General features: G+C 39.6%; 2 protein-coding genes across 2 annotated transcripts; both read left to right on the top strand.

Moving 5' to 3' along the window:
- Positions 1–597: 597 nt before the first annotated feature.
- On the top strand, positions 598–11,007 carry usp3 (ubiquitin specific peptidase 3). The gene is made up of 15 exons (XM_068723529.1): positions 598–1,021; positions 1,273–1,333; positions 2,480–2,617; positions 2,846–2,929; positions 3,149–3,230; positions 3,404–3,483; positions 4,318–4,431; positions 4,813–4,926; positions 5,113–5,262; positions 5,459–5,565; positions 6,031–6,111; positions 6,228–6,346; positions 6,470–6,583; positions 8,261–8,328; positions 9,147–11,007. Exons 1-15 carry the CDS (start codon positions 931–933, stop codon positions 9,583–9,585), a joined length of 1,842 nt encoding a protein of 613 aa, XP_068579630.1. The 5' UTR covers positions 598–930; the 3' UTR covers positions 9,586–11,007.
- A 1,669-nt stretch (positions 11,008–12,676) lies between these two features.
- fbxl22 (F-box and leucine-rich repeat protein 22) lies at positions 12,677–19,794 on the top strand. The gene is given in 3 exon segments (XM_068723684.1): positions 12,677–12,744; positions 12,746–13,108; positions 16,658–19,794. Coding segments are annotated over 3 exon segments (780 nt in total). The 3' UTR covers positions 17,007–19,794.
- Positions 19,795–21,107: the final 1,313 nt, after the last annotated feature.

A 21,107-nucleotide genomic window follows, 5' to 3' on the forward strand; every position in this document is an offset into this window, starting at 1 on the left:
TACATATTTGAACCAACTTGTTTTAACATACATATTTTCAAAAGCAATCATGTGTTTTGTAAATGTAATATAGTATTACTTTGTCGTTAAAATGGCATTACATTTGGCAACAAAAAAAATACATTATGACTTGTTTAGAACTCAGGACTTGATTTGGGACATGTCTGTCTTGACTTGGGACTTGAGTGCAAACACTTGTGACTTACTTGTGACTTTCAAAACAATGATTTCTCACTTCTGGGATGAGTACCCCGAATATTTGACATAGCTAATAGTCTGCATATTCAATTCAAAGGCAACGATCGGAAGCGAGGCCACTACGCATGCGTGCCACTTCTAAACTAATTTAAAGTCTCACATCATGGTTTAATTCGGTTGAATATTAGGGTGTCTAAATGTCAGTAGGTATTAATACAATAGAAAAGAGTGCCGACCCAAATATGAGGCACATACGATATCTCTAAGCGGCTAGGGGAATGTAAGCGAAGAAGGAAGTACTAAAACGTAACTAACTAACTCCCTTTTTCATCTTTGTTTTATAACGTTAGCTGGCAAAAGGCCAAGCCGGCAGAAACTACGTCATTTCCTCAAGGTATTTCCATTTGTTTGTGGCAAACGCCAGCAGTTACCAAGTACCTTTTACACCAAAGCTAACGTTACTATGTTAACTATCAATATGTCAGGATGGAAACGGCATTATCTGTATTATCTGTAAACTGCTCTATCCTGAAATCATGCAAGAAATGTTGTCGCTATCAAGCGGTTAAGCGCGAGCAAAGAACCGGAAAACGTGCGTTCGCGAGCTGAAGTAGTTGGCCAGCTAGCGTTAGCTAGCTACTCTAGGTTAATTGGCTAACTATTGTTAGCTGCCTTGTTCCTGGTGCTGTTGGTGTTGTAGTGTTGGCTGACATTAGCTGACTTCGTGAGCCGATGGAGTGCCCTCATCTGAACTCAAACGTGAGCGGTCCCATCGACACCTCCAGGCTCCCTAACGGTACTCCGTTCTCCTGGTGTTGCAACGGTAAGATAAGGCATCCTTTCATCCAACGTTAACAGATGCTACATTACAAGTGCAATAATTTGGATTCCAGCCCTTGCTTTCATGTTAACATCAACCAACGTTAGATAGCTAATGTAACGTTAACTAGCTACAAGTTAACTCAAGATCACAGTGAACACATGAAGGAATGGTCCATTCAAAAGAAAATCGCACAATACACTGTCTTATAAAAATATATCCCTCTTAAGTAAGACTTCCTCTTTTATCTCCAGTTTGTAGGTCTAATAAGAGTCCATGGATTTGCCTCACTTGTCTGATGGTCCATTGTGGAAGGTAAGTTGCCGTTTTGTTTACAACTAAAGTTAAGAGTTGGAAAAGCAAACATATCTCAGTAGCAACGTGTGTGTCTCCGACCTTTTGGGAACCATTTTGACTTCAAATCTATTATACCACCATGTAAGGGCTGCAATACATACATTAAAGTATCTATAGTCGACATAACGGAACGGAAATGGGTAAAAGGGCTTTTGTGTACTCTGCACCCTCATCGTGGAATATGTTGCAGAATGATTTAAAACTCAAGAACTGATATCACTTACTGCTTTTAAATCTAAAATGAAAGAAATACAGGCAGGTTCCCAAAAATGTAAATGTTTTTGAAATTAACTCTGATTCGTCATTGTCTCTTAACTTTTAGTTTCTTTTAACTTGTCTTGTTCTGTATTTTCTGTCTGTAACTATGTGTTACTTATGTTGCTGCCTGTCTTGGCCAGGTCTCCCTTGAAAAAGAGATTTTTAATCTCAATGGGACTTTCTTGGTTAAATAAAGGTTTAAATAAAGAAATAAATAACTCAGTCAGTGGTCACTAAGATTGCTGTCTATAAATGTCTCTTAAAACCTTAAAAAATATGTGGTTTTATTAGGATAGTTGTAGATAACCCTAGTTTCTGCTTTTGCATTTAAATCACATCGCTAAGCATGTTTTATTCCTTAAAAATCTTTGAAAAACATAACTCATATGACAAGACTTTACCACTGTTTTGGAAACATTTCCAGTTCCTCAAAGACTCTTCAAATGTAATCGAGGAAATGTTTAATTTCCAGTTACCATCTTTGTTTTAACAAGGACATGTTATGTAGTCTGAGCTTGGCAAATGAGTTAAATATTTTGTATATGTTTATCCAGAATACTGTCAAAGCAAAGATCAGGAAAAAAAAAAAATCAAATGTGATCTGATTGTCATCACTGAGGAGCATCATTGTTATCCTCACGATCAAAACTGCAATGTCTACTTCTTTTATTTTTTTAGCAGATTATTTTGTAAAATGTGTGAGCATAACATAGGCCAATACTTAATATTAGATTATTTTCTGGTGGTTCTATATGGTGTGTGTGTGTGTGTGTGTGTGTGTGTGTGTGTGTGTGTGTGTGTGTGTGTGTGTGTGTGTGTGTGCTAAAGTAATCTCTTTCTATACAGATATGTCAATGGGCATGCAAAGAAACACTTTGAAGAGAGTCAAGTCATTGGCGTCAGTCAAAAGAAGGGCGAGAAACAGGAGAAAGAGAAATCCCATCATTCTGTCTGCATGGACTGCAGCAACTACAGCGTATTCTGGTGAGTGTCTTTCATGACCAACACATCTATGTCTACAATCTGTTACTCACAGTGGAACCTTACCAAACAGTCAAGGGATTGTTGTCATTGAGACGTATTTGATGACAATCACTCCTGCCACATTTACACATGTTGCATGCTACCACAGTGAAACACAATACAATATGTTTATGACAGTGTTTTTATGGCAAGTACATTTTTGTTTCTTGACTAATGTGTATTTTATAGTTACAGATGTGATGACTTTGTTGTTAATGACACAAAGCTTGGGCAGGTGCAGAAGGTCCGGGAACATCTGCAGAGTTTAGAAAAGTAAGTGCAAATCTAAAGAAAAAAGATGTTTGTGTTATTGTTTTGCTTTTATAATAAGTCATTATAATGTAGCAGTAGTTTTGATAGTTTCACAGTGTTTGAATGTCTAAAGGCAAGTTAAGATGTATCAATGCCTAATCAAAAGATACATGAGAAGTATATTTCACATCATGCTCAATACAACATCAGCGTCCTGATTAAATATTTTCCCTCCTACAGCTCAGTGCTGATGGGTGACAGACAGAGGAAAAGAAAACTTCAGGAAAACCCAGCCTCGGATAGCAAGTTGTTGAAAGACAACGTAAGTGGCTGAAAATATTACGATTGATTTCTTTTCCATTTACAAGTACGAGTCATGGCAAATGTTAGCTTAAAACCTGGTTTTAGTCTGAATTTTTCCTAAGCCTTTCACAATATTTATGTTTATATATACTGAATATTAAGATTTGAATGCATTTCCCTTGTCTCTAACAGGATGGGGCAGCTTTAGGAGCTACAGGTCTGCGGAACTTAGGAAACACATGCTTCATGAATGCCATTCTGCAGTCCCTCAGGTAAGGTTCTGCACTGAAGATGAGGTATGTGGGTGGTAAACTGGGTTTGCAGCATGGTTCAGTAGCTCTGCCCCTGTAGACCCAGGGCCCCATGACAAGTCATCCTTTATTAATACAGTCTGGGGCACAGTCAGGGGACTCGCACAGGCTGCTTGGGAACGAGGACATAGTTCCCAGCTGAAACGCATTTTTCTTGGTGTGTTTTTTATGATAACATATCAAGTACATTTTGTATTACTGCTGAACATTTGCATGCCATAGATTGTTTTTTAATAAACATAATCTGTTTTACTACTTTGCAGGCAGCCTTTAGTTACCATTCATTAGTATGGTGTTAAAATGCCTGGGCCCCTAACAGCTATAGATTTACTATGATTTTTAGATCTGAAAAGTGGTTGAGTTAAGTTACTATTCCAACTCATTGAACCCCAAAATAACTTACAAATATGCAACTCAACTGTCTACTACTTACTGTGTAATTTGACTTCAGAGAATATCATTGTAGTACTACACAGAGAAATGACAGATGTTAAGTATATTTAGGTACATTGTGCTGATAAGGCCCCTCTATAGCTCATCACTCAAGGTAGAAATTTGGACTTTTACTGTGTGGTGTTAATCTAATCTTAGTCTCTCACTCGCTCTCACTCACACACTCACACACACATCAAATTATTTCATTGTCTGTTTTCTCTGGTGACTGGTAAGACCTAATCAAGAAGTGGAACGCTTAGAGACCATTCATATAATTAAAATGGGGGTTCCTGCCTGTTTTGCTAAATGTGCTAATCTCTGGTGTCAAGCATGTTCTAACAAAACGGGTTTCTTTGACAGCAACATCAAGCAGTTCAGCTGTTATTTCAAGGAGTTGCCTGCAGTGGCTCTACGCAGCGGTAAGACGGCAGGAAGAAGGATGTACCACACCCGAAGCCAAGGGGACACCAGTGTGTAAGGTCCTATTCTGTCGGAGGGAGGCTTTATGGGCTGAGTGCAATGATCTAACAAATATTATCAGCAAGTATAAAATTGATTAAATTGTTACTTGTGTACTTAGAAACATTTCCTGATGAGGCTCCTAACAGCAGTAATTATCTTGATTTTAGACTTTAATAATACACAGAAATTGTGTTATACAATGAATGAATGAATGAATGACAAACACTACATTATAATGCATCCTGACACAAGTTTGAGTATGTGTTTGTGTGTCATGCATTTGAAAGTCTTGTGTCCTCTATAAAACAACAACCATAGAGTATGGGACAGGCTTTGGATGTTGACTGTCCCAGGTTGTGCATCGGGGTAACAGGGTTGCTTTATGTTGAACAGGTCTTTGGTGGAGGAGTTCAGGAAAACCCTTTGTTCCCTGTGGCAAGGAAGCCAGACAGCCTTCAGTCCAGATACCTTATTTTATGCTATATGGAAAATCATGCCAAGTTTCAGGTATGCCAAGAGTGTACGGAGAGTTTGCCAGAATTAAGCTCCTCATGCTGAGCAGTAAACCGTTTCCTTCTTAGTTCTGCTTTCATTAAGTTTGCCTGAAGCATATCATAGTCGAGATATTATCAAAAATGCAATATGCATGACTGACTGGAACAATGTGATTTAAAGCTGTGTGTTTGTGTCCAGGGGCTATCAGCAGCAGGATGCACACGAGTTCATGCGTTACCTGCTGGACCACCTCCACAGGGAGCTCCAGTACAGTCGCAACGGGGCGTCTCACCCAGTCTCACCTCAGGACGGGGTCAGATTCTCCACTGCAGACGGCAAATGCTGCATGTAAGCCCATGCAGCCTTAAAAATGATTTTGTATCTACAAATAATAGCATTTACTAGTTTGTAGCGTTGCCTGGTCCACATTTAGAATATGATGTTTGCATATTCTTTAGCTCATACATTGATTGAACACCAGAATGAATGTGTATGTAATGTATTAATAATAACTGCTTTATGTTTGCTTTTTAATTCTTTACAGAAATGGGGCTGCCAGTGTTGTCACATCCAACTTTGGTGGCATACTTCAGAATGAAGTCAACTGCCTGATATGTGGAACAGAATCTCGGAAGTTTGATCCCTTTCTCGGTAAAGACCCAAACAAACTTAAAGCGTCTGACGCGCATGTTCTGAAGTACACCTTTTTTACTTTTTTTATAACCAAACATGCATCATAAGCGCTGCGTAGCTACTCATACCTTGTATTGATTTTAGAGCATCAAATGAGGATCCAGTGACCAAAACGGTTCTGCAGCCGCATTACGTGTTTGGAGCAAGCTAAAAGGAATAAAATCCTATGGATGACAATATTTTATCAAATAAATAATGAATAATTAATGTTAATAATACTCTGGCTTTCACTGTTTAAAATCAAATGAGGCGTGTCAACTTTTGCTTTCGGTGCGTTTGGGCCTTAAGACAATTCTTTTTTGTAAATAGTCACATACAGCATGATGAAAGGCTCAGTATTTTCTTTCAACACAATTAGTCAGGGGAACATTATTAAAGCATTATGATGTATGTGAGAATTGATGTCCATTCTTTTTCACTCAGATCTGTCTTTGGACATTCCCAGCCAGTTCAGACAGAAGAGAAGTAAGGACCAGGAGCCAGGGCCGACCTGCACCTTGCGTGGTAAGTTTCCCGCTGTCGGAGGTAGTGACTCATTGGAGTTTTTTGGTGGTATTACTTTCTAAGTATGTACTGCTGAGGTTAATGACAGCATGTTCTATTGTTTGTTTATGTTTTAGACTGCTTGCGTAGCTTCACTGACCTGGAAGAACTTGATGAAACGGAGCTGTACTATTGCCATAAGTGTAAAAAGCGGCAGAAATCCACCAAGAAGTTCTGGATTCAGAAGCTGCCAAAAGTAGAGACAGACATTCTCAATTCCTTCTACAATGAATTCATTTGAAAGGTTTTTTTATGAGAGTAAAGTAGTTGGGGAAATATTGTGTTGGGGTATAATTGGAGGTTTTATTTCCTATATTAGGTTTTGTGTCTGCACCTAAAAAGGTTCCACTGGACGGCCTTTTTAAGAAACAAGGTGGATACCTATGTGGAGTTTCCACTGAAAGGCCTGGACATGAGGCGCTACTTACTGGAGGTGAGTCTAAAAATGACGAACAAGGAATGAATATGAAACGGGTGTGGCTCATATACCACATTAGTGGCACAGTAAGAACTGCTACAGGTCAGAGGCTCTTTCAGTTCAGGCCGCTGTAAAAATGAACTGCAGTTTAAAAAAAACACAAATCTCAAAGATTTTTATTAATATGCCATCCCTGCTTTCTGTGTCTGCTGTTGTGGAAGATTCCAAGAGAAATCCAAGTTTGGCAAAGTGGTCTTGGTGGAATTTTTATTGGTGTTATCTCAGTCATACTTGTCAGAAACTTCACAATACCACAAGAACTTAGAGTACTTGTGCAAAGTGAAACCTTTGTAATGAAGGGGTATGGTTTACTAACTTAGAAAAGGAGTCGAGACACTATTCAGACTATGGAAAGAGCTCAAGTGAAATGCTAGACAGCTGACGTGGAAATGGATGTGAAATATGACGTGAACTAAAATGGCTACATTGCAAGCTGGGCACGAACGGAGAAGCCGCAGACAGCACCAAGAATAAACTATTTAAAAAATATAGATATAGAAGGTCTTTTTATAAACAAAAAAATGTAATTGTTCCTTTACCAAACTGGTGATTGATTAAAACTAAATTGTCCTCTTAGTCATCTGATAATGGATTTATATCTATAGAAAATAAAACTTTTTTGAGAGTTTACAACCAGAGATATGAATGTTGGCATCAGCTCACTGACGAGAGGGACTCTACATCTGGAAAATGACAGGTATGGTCAATGATCAGCAAAGATGCTTAAAATTCATGGATAACTTATATCTTTGTGTTGGACTGTTGGACTGTTGGACGATACAAGACGTGACTTGGGCTTTGGGAGATTTTGGGGGCCATATGTCACAGTTTTCTAACATCTTATAGACAAAACAATTACTAGAGAAAGTAGTTGATAGAGCAATCAATCTTTTTTGTTAGATTATTTGTGTAGCACATGTAATGTACTTATTAGGCCATTCTGTGTCAAACACTTGGTGTCTAAACTGATGCCTCCAGGGGGCGCTGTTCAACCGTGACTGTTATCTGACAAACTCTTAACGGGGATCTAGTTTAAACTGGAGTTTGCTTTCAAATTATTTGTTATTGTTGTTGTTCTTTGAGTTGTGTAATTTTTGTGTTGGTGGAGCCTCTCATCTATTTACAAATCAAAAATGATGTTTGAATATTAGTTCTTAAAAAACACGGGTTCGAACTCTCAGAATATCTAGTTTTGTACAATACAAGTTTACTACTTGCTGTATTTTATGTACTTACCAGTACCACAATATAAAATGGATGTTTTTGGTTTAAAAAGTACAGACTTTACTAAGTACTCACCCACCCATTTAACTGGTTACGTCTGAACTTGAGCGCACAGTTGATCGGTACGTGATCTGTTTACATGACCTAACGTAGCGCTTGCTGTTGGGACATGGTGTCACTCTGTCTGTGGCGGGGTTCTCTGCCATCATTAGGGGCTGATTACACAAATACAATGTTGCGTCACAGAGCATGTCGGGTAAAAGCTGGTGTGTCATAAATATCCTGTTGTGTGTTTTGAATGTATTAACTGTATTTATATTAATTGATCAAGGCTCCCGAGCGGTCTGTGGCGTGATGGTTTTGGTACTGTGAGGAAATATCTTCTCTTGTCTTTTTTTATGTTTGCAGCCAGAGAATTCATTACCAGAAAGCTGCCTGTATGACCTCGTTGCTGTCGTAGTGCATCACGGATCTGGGTGAGTTGTTGCAGCATCCCTGTTTTAAACACACAAATGGAGAAGTTGAAATATATATTTGTTACATTTTTATTTAGTACAAACAGATATTGCATATATCTAGGGCTCTCCACAAGGATATGGAGTGGCCAGCCATAATTAACCCGCTACTTTTTTGGAAAGTTTCCAATGAAGGCTCCTCGGATGCCTTTGTGTTACAAACCATGTAGCGGGTCAGGTTACAAAAAGCCACTATTCCATTATATACACTGATCTTAATTATTGCATATTTTATTGAGATGACTTGCCTAATTGTAAACACGTAGTGAATTATAATAAAGGAGCCCCCCACTCACACACACCTTATCCTAACCCTTTCCCATAAGCCCCCTCCCAAGCATTAGGGACCCCCAAATTTACCATTTGTATACCGGTTACTCACCCTGTTACCTTGAATTCATGGATAAAACTGTGTTTTTCTTGCATGCCTCCACCGTAAACAAAAAATTCTTTCAAAAGTTTTGATGAATTTAAGTAAATGGTGGCTGTTTCACAACACCAAAAGTATATAAAAACCTGAATTTACAAACTCTCACACAACTCCTGTAGTAAAGACCAAGTCATTTATTCAGTCGTACACTCACTACTTCTCATACACTGGCATTAAGCTCTGCTTACCACAGTTGGCTGACAGTCACCCAGTGCTGCTGTTTTACCTCTTGCCTCTAAGTGGCGACGTTGCACTGCTGAGCTGAATGTTTTCGTCTCACTTGAGCAGCAATAAATACAGTCTCATCAGAAGCCAGGCAGCAGAACGTGATATGTGTCTGTGTTCACAGGGTTGGATCAGGGCATTATACGGCATATGGCAGCCACGAGAGCCGATGGTACCACTTCAACGACAGCACAGTGACTCTGACCAACGAGGACGTGGTGAGGAAGGCCAAGGCCTACATCCTCTTCTACGTGGAGAGGACCGAGCAGGTAGCCTCAGACAAGACCGCCACAAACAAGCCTGCTGTGGACACAGCAGCCACGGACAGCGGTCCTTCAGAAGCAGTTGCTCAGGACAAGGTTGCAGCAGACATGGGTTTGATTGATGTGCCAGCCTCACACATGAATACCCAGGATGTGGCAGCCCCAGTTGACGCTGCATTGGGAAATGTGGGTGAAGACATGGTGGAACTGCATAAAGCTAACACGGCCTCAATGGATGCTGCAACTGATTGTGATACCTCAGACAAGGCGGCAGCAGAGGAAGCCAGCCAAGCTATATAATGATTCTGTCAGACTGCCTCGGACCAGCTATTCACTCCATTTGGCTTCACCTCAATCACATTTCTCACCGTGCTTGAGTTTAAATAGTAATTTTCACGTTTAATGTATTTGCAACTATTTTGTTTTTTATGATCTGCATGGCAACATCATCTATTTGCTGCTTGAGATTTGTTTAGTATGACTATTTGCATTTATTTCCTTAATGTTTTATTCCACAGTTGAGATGGAGTTCTCTCTATGTAATAGATTCCAAATGTGATTGTTTAAACATAATGAAGTAAAGCTGTAGCCTGGGAAAACCTCAGTTGGTCCAATATTTAGCCTAGACTGAAGAAATGTATTGTGTCAAGACACTGTCATTGTAACAATATTTGGAGTTTCTATTGTTTTTAAAGTTTCTAATTTTGTAATATCCTCTTCTTGATAACCTTGTCGTTCTGTTTTCCAGTTATTCCGAGAGGTTTTAGGATATAGAATGCGATGCATTTATTGACTGACAGCTACTCATTAGTGCTTCAGAAAGTTCTTTTAACTTCTTGACCAGAACCAACGTGAAAGAAATGATCATTCTCAAATTGTTTTGTTTGTCTTATGTTTATCTGAGTAAGGCTTAGAAACAGGCTCTGATAAAAGTTTTTATAAGTGAAGAAAAAAGATCTTGAAGTTTACCCTTTTCTGAAGACCACTCCGTCTGCAAATCTTTTAGTGCAGTCGCTCAATACGTAGACAGGAAGACGAGGTAGTTTTTTTTCTTCCATTACTCTTTTAAGCAGTTAAAGTATTAACGTTAAAGTGGCAGAAGCTTTTTAATTACTGAAGTCAGAACAATAACGGCCTAGAATCATGCAACCACACTGTCTCATGAGGCGAAAACCTCCCTTACAATCCATGTGGAGTTTGTGATTCACCTTCTTTGACTTTTGCCATAGGATTCTGATTCATACAGTTACTACAGTTAAAAGATGTTTAAACTTCTATACAGTTAATAATGTTCACAGATGTTGGTATGCAGCATTAAGAACAAGATCAATTAAACTACAGGACAGTTAATGTTTAGCTGAATTGATAGGAAGGTCAAGAAATAATTTTCAACTATTCTGATAATTAACTCTGCATTGAAGTAATTTTTTTTAGAAGAAATGTCAAACAAATTGAATGGTTCTTGCTTCTTGTGAGCATTTACAGTTTCTTGCCCTGCTTATAATGAGCTGATTATGTTTGGGCTTGAGATGGCTCATCAGACCGAAAACATGATTTGAGGACTTTATCATAGGCTCTAGGGAGTTGCACTGGACACTTTTCTCTAATTCTTTCAATGTTAAACACTTAATCGATCAGTCTAGGAATTAATTGGCAGATTCATTAATAATGAAAGTAATTGATTGCAGCTCTAAATTAAAGACCAACAAAACTTAATCAAAATATGTTTCTTTGCCTATAATTCTTTCAGCATATACTCTAGCTGATAATGTATTTTTTTTTTTATTCAGTGGTTTAAGTCCTTTGAGGAACTTTAATAGAAAATTTGAAGTATAAGCTACCATATGTTCACAATTTGTTGTACATGTTAGGCACTGTCCTTTTTACATGTCACGTTGAACACATGTACACCAGAGGATACATTATGTTTACATTATTGTCCACAACGCTCTAATTGTGCTCAATAGAAAACAGCATTTGAGATGTACGACCTTAAAGGAGAGAGAGCACATTTCAGCAAGCCTTTTTTTATATGTTTTTTTCCTCTAGCGAACATCTCCGCCCACACACACACACACACACTCACACACACTCGCATAAGAGCTCCCCTCGGGACACGTGCCAGCCAGTCAGCCTCCTCGTTCGAGGAGGAACAAGCACTCCTGTATGATGATGAACAGCTGCTCCTCCTCGCCTGCTCACAGGTGGCTGTGTGCTCCCTACTCCGTCCCCATTAATGACACACAAGTGCCCCCCCCCCCCCCTTCTTTTGCTGTTGGAGGCTAGATCACAGCTGCTAATAATACGTCACATTGCATTGTGTTTGTCAGATCAGAGGTCTGGTTAAAACACTGTCACAGTACAGACTGTAATCTGACTTTCCAACAGTGGCATTTCCCAATGTCTTACATTTTCTTAGAGATTAGCAATAACAAGTGGAACAGGATATAACTGGTAATGTAGTGTGGGGTCATGACATCGACTTAATGGTATTTTGGCTTTTTGCCATCTCAGTATGTCCTCTGAGCAGTTTCAAACCTACACTGAGTCATAGTTCACTGTGTTCCTTTAGGCCTACGTATCACTACGTGTGACTTACATGAAGGGTTAGTCAGGTTTGGGTCATGACATGATTAGGCAGTGTATTTACCTTGTATGTGAATCATAACTTGGTAAAGTTTTATTGTTGGGCCTTCATTTGATTTGATTTGATTCAACCGATTCTAATGTATAAACTGTACTTCCTTTGTAAAACGTATGTTGTTGTTGACGCTGTGCAGAGAGGCTAACTCGACTCATTGTGAGTCGTGTTTGGGATGGTGTTGGACTGCATTATATTTTCATTTGATCCTGATATTTTTGCTCCTACATGAAGCAGACAATACATTAACCTACCTTTCATTTGTTGCACAAACTCTATCTTTAAAAAAAATGACCATTTGAAATGACACGCAAACAAACAGACATGTTTACAGTTCGATATAGTTCCCCACAAAAAAAAAGTTGAATTACCTATTTAAAGATTCTTGAAAAGGCATCTAGGCCAACTCCTTTTAAAAAATAATGAATGCAAAAACTTCTAGTGTCAAATTACTATCGTTTTGCAGTGAGGGTCAAATTGTTATTGCAGTCTGTTATACATTCTACAGTCTATACAGTCTCTTTTTTGTGTGTAGACTATCTGCAGGCCTATCTGAGAACTAGGCCAGTAAAGTGTAAACATCTGGCTGAGTCCAGCGCTTGTCGCCTGTTGAGAGCCATGACAGATGGAAAGGGAGCGTACGGCTCAAACACTTCCCTCTTTGACCGTACTGCCAGTTGTCTTCCCAAAATAGCGAGCACTCCACGGCCTTATATGTGCAGGCCTGCAGCATGTGCCTGAGGAGGCATCATGTATCTGGGCCACACAATGCGGGCTGCAGGCGCATTGTTGCTGCTTACCACAGAGGACAGAGGCCTCTCTTTCTGTCTTAGGACAGCTCACCATGCAGCTGACCCAGCTCAACCACGAATGTCTCCTCCAGCTTTTCTCCTTCCTGGACAAGGACAGCCGGAGGAGTTTGTCCCTTACCTGTAATCAGCTGCGCGAGGTCTTCCTGGACCCCTGCCTCTGGACTCTCCTCCACTTCAGCTCCCCATGTCAGCTGACGAAGGACAACTTTGTTCTGGGACCTTGTTTGCGTTACTTGACAGTCTGCTGGTACTCCAGCAGGGTCCTGCAAGTGTGCAACATTGAGGACTGGTTGAAGAGCTCGTTTCAGAAGGACATCTGCAGTAAACACGAAAGCCGCGTCAGCACTTTCCTGACCCATGTCTGCCACATGTGAGTGTTTGTGTGTGGTTCCCCCCCCCGCTCTGTCGTGAGTTATGTGATGAAATAGACCAACAGAGGGTGAACAAAACAACACTAGTACTATACAGTACTGTAATCTAATCTAAAGCATTGGCTTTTTGGCTTGTGACACCTTAAACAAAACAATGTATACTTACTACCAGTAACATCCTAGCAGTTCAACTTAAGAGTCATCTGAAGAACTACCTAAAGTAAAATGAAAAGTAAAATGATCTCGTAATTCACAAAAAGTAAGCTAATTTTCAGCAAAAATACTTTTTTTCTGCTTTTACTCTTTTAGTAGCTCTCTTGTGAGTCTTGGCCCCTGGGTTAAAGTATATTTACTCAAGTACCGTATTTAAGTACAAAATAAAGGTACTTGTACTTAACTTGAGTATTTCCATTTTATGCAACTTTATACCTCAACTCTTTTCCATTACATCTCAGAGGCAAATATTATATTTTTTACTCCACTACATTTGTCTGACAGCTTTAGTTACTTTTCAGATTAAAAACATTTACCTCCAAATTGAGTGACTTTGAACTGAAGGATTAACGGTTCCTTTAGTGTTTAAGAAAATCCTTCTTCTTCTTAAGCTAAATAAACTTAATTTGCTGGAAAATGTATCATTGCAAAGCAAACAGGGCTGTTTTTACAGACAGCAGGGACCATTTTTCTGCATACAACTTACTGTTACTTTTGCTACTTAAAGTAAAAGCTGATGATACTTTTACTTAAGTCAAGTTTTGAATGCAGGACTTTTGCTTGTAGTTGAGTATTTCCACATTGTAGTCTAGTGCTACTTTTACTTAAGTAAAGGATCTGAATACTTGCTCTTACCAGACAAAGTACAAACCACAACCTCAAATATGACCTTTGAGCTGAATTAACAACACATGTTTAATCAGAACTTTTAGTGTAACATTATTGATTGCACTGTCACTTTGTCCAGCCAGCTGCTTTTCACAAACATTTGTATTAATTCAATTTTGTATTCTTGGTAAAATGTGTTTTGAGGATAATTACATAATGTCCAGTTTTTCCAGGGTCATTCACATCACTGCAGTGAACACTTCATTCAGAGGCACATGGCTTACTGAAACTGCCTTGTTTAGCTGTAGAAAATCATTAGAAACAGATGGAGTATCTGGAGCTGGCTAGAGACAGACAAGTGACACATCTGTGGGACATAAGACTGATTCTATTAACTAACATAACTGTGGTCAAATATCAAATTATTTTTATTGAATAATGTGACAGTTGGATTTGATTGGACCCTGAAACGTAGCTCTACTGGCTTTTGGACTTGTGTGCGTGTCTGGCTGCATGCAGGACTCAGTGTGGAGAGGCGTAATGAGGTCTCTGGATGATTTCTTCAAGGCAGCCAGTAATAGCCGTTGATGTGAGGGAGTCTGGCCACCGCAGCTGGCCGGGACAAGAGGAGGGACGAGGGGCTGGCTCATTGGCTCAGTGTATGACCCTGTGAGGATTTCCTGTATTGTGAAATTTGAGACGCAAGACACGAGAGCTGTTAGACCAGTCAAAACTAGAACCACCTACTTTTTCTGGGTGCTGTATCTCAACGCCCTGAAGGCACACTCGTTGCATACTGATAAACCCTCCCAGATTTGTCAGAGGAAGTAGAGAGCAAGTGCACGTGACAAAGTGGGAGGGGACGCAGAGAAGCTGTGGGGCTGATAAAGAGTGATTTGGCCGCAGACCCTCCCAGTCAGCTGCAGACTGGAAGTTTACGCAGGCAGGTGGAGCCAACAATTGGCTCTTTGTTGCTGTAAGGGGAATAAACATGTGCGTCTGTCTCTGCCTGCCTCTTTCTGGATGATACTCCACGCAAACTCTGACACCAAGCTTATGTCTGTTTGTTTTTTAATGGTAAAAAATATATAAAACACAGCAGGTTTAGGCCTCTTTATAGTGTGGTGTACTGTCTGAAGCTCCACTATGGCCAGATGAATACATTAAATCAAGAACTCTGTTTTATTGACTTTGATTATCTTGAGGTCACAGTTATACAACAAGAGTTATACAACCTAGATGAACATGCTCAACATGCCAGTGTGGGTGGCACAAGAAGCTTTGGCATGGGTAAATAGTTCTGAGTAGTTTCATTCCAAAATGTCATGTCCTCCACTTGAATAAATTGAATCTTTCTCTCCTAAAATGAGTGCACGTCCTGGGCTAATATTTTAAGTTATAAGTTAGGACTTCTGCTTATAGTTTTAGCTGACATATGCTTTGGAAAATATTTACAACTGACGATAGTAAGATGTCCAAAAATTCAGTTTGGTATAGTTGATACAAACCCTTCCACTTGAGAGACCAAAAGCAGCAGAATGTTAAATGTATGTCTGCAGTTCCTTTTAGAGTCCACTGGATAATTTGACCAGACAAAATAACAGCATGGAAACCTAACAGGTCATTAAACTGGTGATTACAGGTTAGCAGGGTGGTGTTCTGCTTGTGCTCGGACCAGACTGCCCTCCATGCTGTTTGTTTTAATGTGAACGGCATATAAGATACTGTAGATAGATAGATGGATGGATAGATAGATAGATAGATAGATAGATAGATAGATAGATAGATAGATAGATAGATAGATAGATAGATAGATAGATAGATAAATGCTGAATCTCTAAAGAGCTGTTGTCGTTCCACCACCCCATCCCTTCTTTTTTCTTTGTTCTTGGTTAAAGTCATTACCGTGCAGTCACATCCGCTGATAAACATTGGCCCTATGTAGCAATGCAACAGGGCACGTGGATTGACTGTGCTACCCTATGTTCAGATGTTACTGGGGCAGCACCCTCAACACTTGCAGGCAACTGGAATATGTGCAGCTCACATGTGGGGAAGTGGTAAGATTATGTAAGTCTTTATGTAATCTGCATCAGTGAACTGAATGACATCCTCGATCTGTTGCCACTAGAGTGCTCTGTGTGGTCCCGGCCTGCCAGTAGATTGCAGTTCATTCCGTACACCGCCTGGAAACATGCAGTCAACATGCATTTCACAGCAGCAATTCACCTTCACATTTAGAAGTCATTCTGTAAAATATATCATGACAAAATGCCCTTTTGTCAAGCTATAATTCATCATCAACATCCTCTAATTGTTCTCCATACTCCATTTGTTCACAAAAGCTCTTTACAGGACAGAAACACATGTCCAGCAGGACAGCGTGTAAAGAAAAGAAAGCTTGGTCTTTAGGTATTAAGCTGCTCTATTTGTTAAGCAGACCATGTGCTGCCTCACAGCAGAGTTGTTTAGATCTTATTCACACATGGTTCAGATCAGGCCCCGAATCTTTATGTTATCCGATTCTATTCAAGAGACAACATACACGCCAAACAGCATTGCTTCCTTAAGACTTACCTAAGACTTAACAAACTAATCCCTCCCCACTATACAATATGTCCTGAGGCGTGATGACACAGAACAGATTATGTACTGGTTGTACTACATCATGTTTGTGCTAACCTGTCACTGATTAATGATGTAACTGACTGCTGTCTGTGCTACAGGTGTCCCAACCTGCTCTGGCTAACCCTGTCTGGCTGTGGACACATCACTGACCAGGATGTGATCTCCGTGTTGCAGAGCTGCAGGAAGCTGCGCTGCCTCCACCTGGAGAACTGCGTCCGTATCACCGACTGCAGCCTGGAGGGAGTGGTGGCTCACGGAGACAGCCTGGAGGAGGTCACGGTAGACTTCTGCAGGAACATCACTCAGGCAGGCCTGCAGGCTGTCAGAGAGATGAGGCCAGGCATCCAGCTGAGTGCAGAGAGGAGCGCTGATATGATCCCAGACAGCAAGCCCGAGGAGAGGGTGCCACTCAGGAGGACACTGCAGAAAGTCCTGCAGTTCTCCTGATGGAAATGCTGGACCACAAGGGAGACTATTTCTGGAACTTTGGACTTTTTAAGACTGGTCTATAATGCCTTTGTTCTGTTTGCTATCTGTGTTTAATAGATGTGATTCACCCTTTTTATACATTTTTATACAACACATGTTGAACATGAGTCCTCCTTACAAAGACATACACTTTTTATGCTGTCTCAATTCCATGTTATCCTAACCAGGGAGAATGTCAGATCACAATAAAGTCTCACACAGATGACCTCATCAATAATCCTTAATCAATAAACATTGAAATGGTGCAATTATATGATTCCAGTCTTAAAGGAATAGTTTGTCACTTTGGGAAACATGCTTATTCCCTTTATTGCTGAGATGAGGCGATCATTACCACTATCACGTCTCAACGTTAAATATGAAGCTTCAGCCAGGCTGGCTGTTTCGCCCTGTTTCAGTCTTTATGCTATAAGCTATGCTAACCGCCTGCTGGCTCCAGCTACGTATTGACTGTTGAGCGAAAGAGAAGTATCGATCATCTCATCTAACGCTCAACAAGAAAGCAATTATTTTTCAAATTGTTGAATTTCTCAAAATGCCAAACTCATGCCAATAGCATTTGATAGTTTGATTAAAATAATACACACACACATCTCCCCCAGATTAGTTATGCACACCTGCACAGTACAAAAAGTGTGTGGTTGCACTGTGTGCTCTCTGTGTTATGATAAGACATGTCAGAGCTGGGAGGAAGGGTTCTCTGAGGGCAAAGTGACTCTGTGCCTGTGATTGGAATCATGTTATAAGATCGTGAGACATATGAAAGTAGGTTGTTTAGGTGAGTGTGTCTGTCTGTAAATGCAGAGCAACAATTGCATTGCAGGCTGCTGATGCAGGGGGCTCCCCGTCCTATGGGTGCATCTTTGAAGAATGACCATAGATTTTCACACATGGTCATTTAAAGGAGCAGTGTGAAGGACTTAGTGGCATCTAGTGGTGACGTTGTAGATTGCATCCAATTTAACACCCCTCTTTTCACCCCTCCCTTTCCAAGCATGTTGGAGAACTACATTGGCATTCAGGTAATGTAAAAACTGTGCAAGGATCTCCATAGAAACAAAGTTTGACTGGTCATTCTGGGATACTGTAAAAAATATGGCTTTTGTCAATCCCACCAGAACATGCACTTGGACACTGTTTCATACTCAGTGTGTGTGTTGTTTTTTTAAGCTGTGTGTGTGTGTGTGTGTGTGTGTGTGTGTGTGTGTGTGTGTGTGTATGTGGGGGGGTATTTTTACCTATTAACTGTGTTAAAGACAATTGTTCATTGCTTTGTGATGGACAGTGAAGTTTTTATCTGAATGTGAATCTAAATTTTCACAATGATGATGTAAATTAGCTCTGTTACACACAAAGGTTCGTATAATTTCCTGTAATGCTGTTTAGTTGCTGCTTAAAAATAACTAAAGAAAAATGCTTATTTAGGGCTGTAATTCCAAAACAAACTCATATAAATGATCTGGATCCTGTGCAGGTCCACTTCCGATGCAACAATGAGCCAGGTGTGCAGGTGTGCATTGATCCATTATTGCAGAATAATAGCACTGGGGACAGTAAAGTGTATTTGTTAAGTACAGGCACTTTCTCACAGCATCATCATGCAAAATATTTTGGGCTAAATTACATTCAGTAACAATGCAACAATATTTCTGTGTTCTATTGCCAGCTGTTCTGATTTGTGATACGTAATTAAACAAAATGAATTTGTATATGAAGTCTATATTTGCTGGACCTACCAAATCCGTAAACAGGTTGGGTGCTTGGTTACATGAAAGAGAATGAGTTGAGAAATATGGTGAGAGTGGTTTCAGCCGCTGGATCAATTAAAAAAATTCCATTTGGCTTTTAAGTCATTAAACAAGCATCGGGAGTACATTCAAGAGTAGTTGTACTTTCCAGTGAAATCAAACGTCTGCATATTAAAAAGAGTCAGAACACATTTGAATTAGAATCACAATATATGCATTTCTCCTCATGATAGCTCTGTAGACATCTGGTAACTCTTTAATGCAACACACAAAAGAAAACCCTCAAGGCTGGGTGACGATAGTATAGCGTGTGCCGGTTTAATATACAAAGAAAGCCCCAGATCAACTACATAAATATAACTCAGAGAGAGAGAGAGAGACAAAGGCTCACTGCTTAGAGGCCGGACAACGAACTTTATATTATTTACTATAAAGAAATACATAGGCGTAAAGATTTACGAGTTCCAGGTGGGGAGACTGCTGAGGAACATTTCTGCATACAGGACTCAACTCCAGACGTGTAAAAACACGGCTGTATCAAAAAACAACTCCTCTGCTTGTTTCCACTAATGACAAGATGACAAGCTTGAAAGACCTGTTGCCCAGATGCATGTCCTTAAAAGCACTGCATTTTGCTGTGCAAGCTGTTCAGTTTGAGGCAGCTGCAGCCTTTTTGGTACCTCATCAATACTGACGTAAGTAATTTGACTCCTTAATTTTGCAGCACCTTCAGTTATGAATTGTGAAGGAAGTATTCAAGTCCAGCCTTCTCTCTCATGGAATCCAGAAAAGTAGTGAACAAAAGATAAGTTTGTGTCTGAAAAGACTATGTTGAGGCTACTATGTTGAATCATGTGTGAGAAAGTCATACATCCCTTTGTAAGTCTGTGAATTGATGTTTAAATTACTGTGCTGCACCATAAACTGCTATTCAGATCTCAAACATTTCAGGAAATGCAAATGCATTTTTTTTTGGCACATTAAATTGAATTGCATATTGTGGTGTTCAGTTATATTCATTTAACCTCATGTTTGGGGTTCCTGAAACATTCTATTTTAGGCTCAATTGTTTTTAATCTCGATATGCCACCACTTGGTGATGTCATCAGAAAGCATAGAATTGAGTTTTATAGCTATACTGATGACATCCAACTATACATTTCTGTATCTCTAGAAGATATTTCCCTATCAATAAGTTAGTGCAATGTTTATATGACATAGAGGTATGGATGTCACACAACTTCCTACAACTGAATCAAGACAACACAGAGATCATAAGATTTGATACAAATAAAGTTGAGTTGAGTCGAGCATTTCACTATCCTCTGCCATGGTTGGTATTGCTGTATTTTGCAATACAAAGGATAGCTCTTGAGAGAGCTGGTTTAATATGAATCCTCAAATATGGATGCACACGTGTCTGTCTCCAGTAAGGACTGAAAAGGTGCTCAAACTTGTTTAAGCAGCCCTGCCTGACGTGGACAGACTGAGTTGGGAGGTTGGAGCTAACTATGGCTTCAAACAGACCACACTTTGCAATTATATCCTTCCTTTATGAGAACAGTCTGCTAGACGGTCCATGTATTAAAAGTATTTAAGTGGTATTTTGTGCCAAAAGGTTTGTGGCTGAAGCCAGATGAAACATTTTTTCTTGAAACATCTTAATGACCTGCTTCAGTAGATATTAGAGAGAAAAAACACAGACTTGTTTGAGTTGCCTGGGGAGTGTTTCAGTTGCAACACTGTAGAATGTGACATTGCCAGTTTTCCCCTTTTCATTTTCTATTACACAACCCTACTACTGAAAGCATAATTGTTTCAATTTTACATCTACTTGTTGTTTCCATAGTAATATCTCCCAATTAACCCAACCCACCCAACAGGTTCAAGTCTCTGAAAGAGTGGTAGAAGAAGTAGGCTATTCAGATCTTAAGCAACTTAAGTAAAAGTAACAAAAACAAAATATATCTTTATATTGTTGGATTATTATCACCATGCAGTAATACACAAGCAGCATTTGATGTTGCAGCTGGTTTAAGCTTTTTTGCATATGTTTGGGTAGTATAATCTGTAACACATGTATCATATTTAAAAGGCACATACATATTTTTAATTTACAAAGTAACTGTGGTCGTCAAATAAATATAGTGGAGAAGAATTGTCTGTGAAATGTAGTGAAGTAGATGTAATAAAATGGAGAAGCTCATGTAAGGAACGAGTACCTCACAATTGCACATTAGTACAGTACTTTAGTAAATGTACTCAGCCCTGTACGTCATGTATGACATCTCCCAACAAAATAAATGCTCAG

This window comes from Cebidichthys violaceus, unplaced genomic scaffold (assembly GCF_023349555.1).
Source record: "Cebidichthys violaceus isolate CVI_PGR_0920_01 unplaced genomic scaffold, fCebVio1.0.p SCAF_3, whole genome shotgun sequence".
Lineage (NCBI taxonomy): Eukaryota > Metazoa > Chordata > Actinopteri > Perciformes > Stichaeidae > Cebidichthys > Cebidichthys violaceus.